A 5,000-nucleotide genomic window follows, 5' to 3' on the forward strand; every position below is an offset into this window, starting at 1 on the left:
TGTGTGTGTGTGTGTGTGTGTGTGAGAGAGAGAGAGAGAGAGAGAGAGGGAGGGAGGGAGGGAGGAGTGGGGTGTGAGTGTGTGTGTGTGTGGGTGTGTGTGAGGGTGAGGGAGGGAGAAGGAGTGGTGTGTGTGTGTGCGTGTGAGAGAGAGAGAGGGAGGGAGGGAGGAGGAGTGGTGTGTATGTGTGTGTGTGCGCGTGCGCGCTTCTCTCTCACACAACCTCACGCGTGCACACTTCACACAGGCGCGAGCGCGCATTGACAGAGAGGAAGAGACGCTCTGACAGTGAATTAATTCTAACATTTTCATAACTTTGAGAGAATACACTGTTCCGTTATGAGTTGTACTGCCTTTAACTTTTCATATATCCTGCTGTCAAACTCCAGCTTTTCGGGTTTGTCTGAAAAAGTATTGACCTTATGTACATGACATGTTTGTGTCCAGAAAACAGAGAGTGTGTGTTACATTTTCTTTCACCTGTCACTCAGAACGCCCGCTCAATAGGTGAATTCAGTGTCACGCGAATACAGTCGTGCCCGCGCACGATGGCGGACTCGCGCACGCGCGCACACACACCTATTCGGAGCAGCTTTGCATTGGTGGCTTTAACGTTTAAAGAGAAAAAAGGCAGCGCGAGGCAAACGAGTGACTTTCTCTCACATTGTTTCTCTCAAATGTGTACTTTATGCTCCCGGACAAACTTGACAAGTGGCGAACGCTTACAACTTTAGCTCCATCAAAAACACCCCTCATGCGCGCACACACCCACCCTAGTCTAGCTGTCACTAGTGGACAGGCGAACACTCATGGCACAGTTTTTATTATTGTACACCGCCATGGTTAATTGACTCTCTCACCCCCGCAGCTGCGGTGCCGGTTTGACGCCTTCTCCGTCGCTGTCCAGCCTGTGTGGGTCCCGGTAGTCGAACAGCGAGCGTACCGTCTCCGCCATGTTCACGCCAGCGATCACTGATGTTGTGCCGTTGCCGACGCCGCCGCACTGTGTTCAGCCTCTCGCTCTTCCCCTCACTCGCTCGACTGGCTCACACCAAGGTTACTCCAGCCTCTACCATCGCGCCGCGGCACAGGGGTGCGTAGAGCACAACACGCAGTGAAATAGTCCACGGTGTACGCTGCGATGTCCGCACAGTGGCGGCTGAGATTTTAAAACGTAATATGTTTGAGTAGACCCACCGTGGAGGGTAACTTTCACAATTTTTTTTCATTTTTTGAATAAATTGAATAGCGGGAGCCACCCCCATCACAGTAATGGTCGTTCCTACCAGGCAGATGAAAAAAGTAGAGCGCTTGCAAGTGAGGAGCTCGCAGAGATAAATAATACATAATAGTGATAATAATAATAATGATAAGATGAGAGGCAAAAATAAGACAAGTTTGTCTAATATGAAGTTTGTCCTTTAAACTGTGTGATGATAAGGTTTGTCTCTATTTTCTTTATTACAAACTCATGCACATCTTATTATTGATCAACAGGTTAATACAGCCCTCTGTTTGAATGTGTCATTATGTATGTGCATGTACATTTAAGATACTTTTATTTTCAATGTAGTAAACAGTACAAGATTTCTTGGTTAAATAATGATGATAATAATCATAATAATAATAATAATAATAATAGTGTAAATGTATTAAAACAAAATGTCAATGTTTTTGATTCAAAAATAACATATTGACCAGGAGTATTTATAAGATTTGACTATTTTCAAGTTAAGTTTAATTATTATTCTCCAAAATTAGATTAGTATCAAGACTTCTTGGTTAAATAAAGGTTATTATAATAATGTAATAAGTTGCCATAACAGCTATTTGCTCCGTGCAAAGTAAATTGAAAAACTACATTTCAATATTTTTGATTCAAAAATAACCAATTTACTGGGAATATTTATAAGATTTGACTAAATATTATTTTCCAAAATCACATTAGTATGACCTAAAAACTGTTTAATTGCACTGATCCATTTTTAATGACAACAATTAGCTAATTATGTCAGATTAACGTCATCTAAAAAACAAATACAAAAAACACACAAGATAATGTGAAAAAAATATCAAAGAAAAAAATACATTATTGTTCATGTTTTCTTTTCTGGCATTGTATTCATATTTTCTATTGCTGAAGTCTTAGCAGCCTTCAAAACTGCAGAAGAGAGCACCTTTGTTTTTTATAAAGGAATTATTAATGTACTTAAAATCATACTGCTGGTTCCTTTTCAACAATAGTGAATTATTAGTGGTTTGAATTGGCACTCTCAATGACAGATGAAGCGCCATGACGACATACATAAGTAACTTAAATTTCTCAATAACTGATGGCAAGTTCACAGTCATACTCAAAGCAATCAAAGCCCTAAAAGGGTCCATTAATATTGTAGAAGGAAGTGAACTAGAACAAAGAGGCAACAGATTAAGATATTACATATTAAGATCAATAATATAAATTGTGTTATTATGTTATCATGTCCCCTTTGATTGATCACCTTTTTTTATCAATGAACCATTAAGAGAAAAACAATTCTACAACAAAACCTGTTTTTGACTGATAGCAGAGGGGACAGGCTACCTTTGGATATATGGTACAGGTCTGACTTATCTAGCAAACCTGTTAAAATCATGTCAAAGAAGTAATTGGTGTGTCACAAAGTGTAAACTTTGCAAATAGCACTTTGCATATGAAAGGCATATCAACTTAAACATAATAACTTAACTAACATTCCACTAACCTGCATGCATAAGGAGAGTCCTTTAACTTTTGAGTGTGACTTTTTTAGAATTGGCACATATTTATATGCTCGGTTAGGTTAAAATGACTTCATATCCAAACACATCCACACATGTACCAAACTATCAACCTTCAAAGCACATCAAACCCACCTCTTTACAATCCCTTGAAATGTATGATTCTATGTTTGTTTCCTCTTTGTTTATTTCTAATTTGCAGAGGTATAAACATATATGTATATATATATATATACATATATATTAATAGATTCATTTTGCATCATAATAAATATGTTTATATTATGAACTATTTCTGGTTCCATATCAAAACAAACACTTTTATTTTGAAATGATGTGAAGTACTGGGCCACACAGTTGGTGTAGTGGTTCTTTGGTTTCCTTGCTCAGTCCAAAAACATGCACATTTGGGGATTAGGGCAAATTGGATACTGTAAATTGACCGTAGGTGTGAGTGTGAGATTGGATGGTTTTTCGTCTCCATGTGTCCTTGTGATGGACTGGTGACCTGTCCAGGTTGTACCCCACCTTTCCCCTTATGTCAGCTGAGATTGGCACCAGTGCAGTATTTGTAAAATATAGTTTATATTGTGTTATATAATTTATAAAATCACAGTGGTTTTCAAGAATTACACAGAGCGGGGCCAGTGTGAAGTGAATGCCTTTGTACCTGCCATGGTAAACACCCACAGCAAATGCTCGGTGAAAGTCCTTTGCATGTTTTAACAGGCCACTGGTGCAGGTGAGGTGGCAGAATGTGACCATGACAGGTGGGACAACATGAGGACAAATGAGGACAGAGTGCTGGACACAGTTCTACCATAAAGCAACAGCAAAAATAACACTGACATTTATTTGGCAAATATTTGCACCATTGTGAACGTATACAAATATGTGTATATATATTACAATATAATTAAAAAGGTTTAATAGCCTATGCAATGTGTGTGCAGGGTATGCCATCATCATCTGATTCCATGTCAACAGGAGTGTGGACTGAAGATGAGAAAATGCTACTTCAAGGTAGATCCAAGTCCTGTACCTTCTTATAGTTTTCTTCTTCACCTTTTGGCTCCTCCCATTAGAGGTCACCAGAACAGATCACCTCCATCTTGTTGTCTCCTTTGTGTCTGTCCTCGCATCCTCCTTGACAACATCCATGGACCTTCTCTGTGGTCTTTTCCTCCTACTCAGCAGCTCCATCTTCAACACCCTTTGTCCAATGTAATCACTACACCCCCCTCCAACCAAACCAAACCACCTCAGACTTGCCCCTCTGATTTTATCTCCAAACCGCAATGGCTAATATAAGCTATGATGCACGATGATGGAGCAATATCACCTATTTTTTTATACAAATCATTTAGCTTGATACATTTGTAAATGGTTGAGAAAACTGTCAAAATCTGCACAAAGCGAAATGTTAATGCCATTCAATGCAAGGTAATTGAAAATAGCAGTGATGCTGTAATTGCATGGATGGGACTGTGTTGCAAAGTCAATGAAAATGGCATCACGTTTAATAGCTGAAGGACTCCGGTCCAGTTATTTAAAACCAGATAAGAATATTATGTTAGATATTGAATTTGTGCTATACTGCTCTGGACATCATTTTCACTGACTTGGTGAGAATTAGTGATTATAGTACTTAAATGTATTTCTGAGTAGTACATTACATTTCTAGGGCCACACGGTGGAGTAGTGGTTAGCACTCTCGCCTTGCAGCGAGAAGACCCGGGTTCAAGCCCCGGTTGGAACAAGGGCCTTTCTGCATGGAGTTTGCATGTTCTCCCCATGTGTGCGTGGGTTCTCTCCGGGTTCTCCGGCTTCCTCCCACAGTCCAAAAACATGCAATGTGGGGATAGGTAAATTGAACACTCTAAATTGACCATAGGAGTGAGTGTGAAAGTGAATGGGTGTTTGTCTCTATCTGTGTGTGGCCCTGCGATGGTCTGGCGAACTGTCCAGGGTGTACCCCGCCTATTGCCCGATGTAGCTGAGATTGGCACAGCACCCCCCGCGACCCTCTGACGGAGGATAAAGCGGTAGATGATGACTGACTGACTGACATTACCTTAATGTTACACACTGAACTTTTCATTCATCCATCCATCTTCAAATACTTTATCCTCCACATGAGGGTGAGGGGTGGGGGGGGAGCTGTTGCCAATCCCAGCTGACATAGGGTGAAAGGCGGGGCATACCCTGGACAGATCACCAAAACAACCATTCACTCTCAC

The 5,000-nt window shown here is 40.5% G+C and overlaps 1 protein-coding gene and 1 long non-coding RNA gene across 3 annotated transcripts in view; one reads left to right on the top strand and one right to left on the bottom strand.

The window, feature by feature from the left end:
* The window catches only part of si:dkey-117m1.4 (uncharacterized), a 20,995-nt gene extending 19,868 nt beyond the window's left edge, over window positions 1-1,127 (bottom strand). Inside the window, exon 1 of one of the 2 annotated variants that reach the window (XM_058640150.1) lies at window positions 861-1,127. In XM_058640150.1, the coding sequence (XP_058496133.1) occupies window positions 861-955 (95 nt within the window). In that variant the 5' untranslated portion in view covers window positions 956-1,127. The remainder of the gene's footprint in view (window positions 1-860) is intronic. The other variant, XM_058640149.1, reaches the window with a different exon arrangement.
* Window positions 1-5,000, top strand: part of LOC131466721 (uncharacterized) — a 20,389-nt gene that overhangs the window by 10,656 nt on the left and 4,733 nt on the right. Inside the window, exon 2 of the long non-coding RNA XR_009241449.1 lies at window positions 3,714-3,783. This is a non-coding gene — a long non-coding RNA (uncharacterized LOC131466721). The remainder of the gene's footprint in view (window positions 1-3,713; window positions 3,784-5,000) is intronic.

This window comes from Solea solea, chromosome 10 (genome assembly GCF_958295425.1).
Source record: "Solea solea chromosome 10, fSolSol10.1, whole genome shotgun sequence".
Lineage (NCBI taxonomy): Eukaryota > Metazoa > Chordata > Actinopteri > Pleuronectiformes > Soleidae > Solea > Solea solea.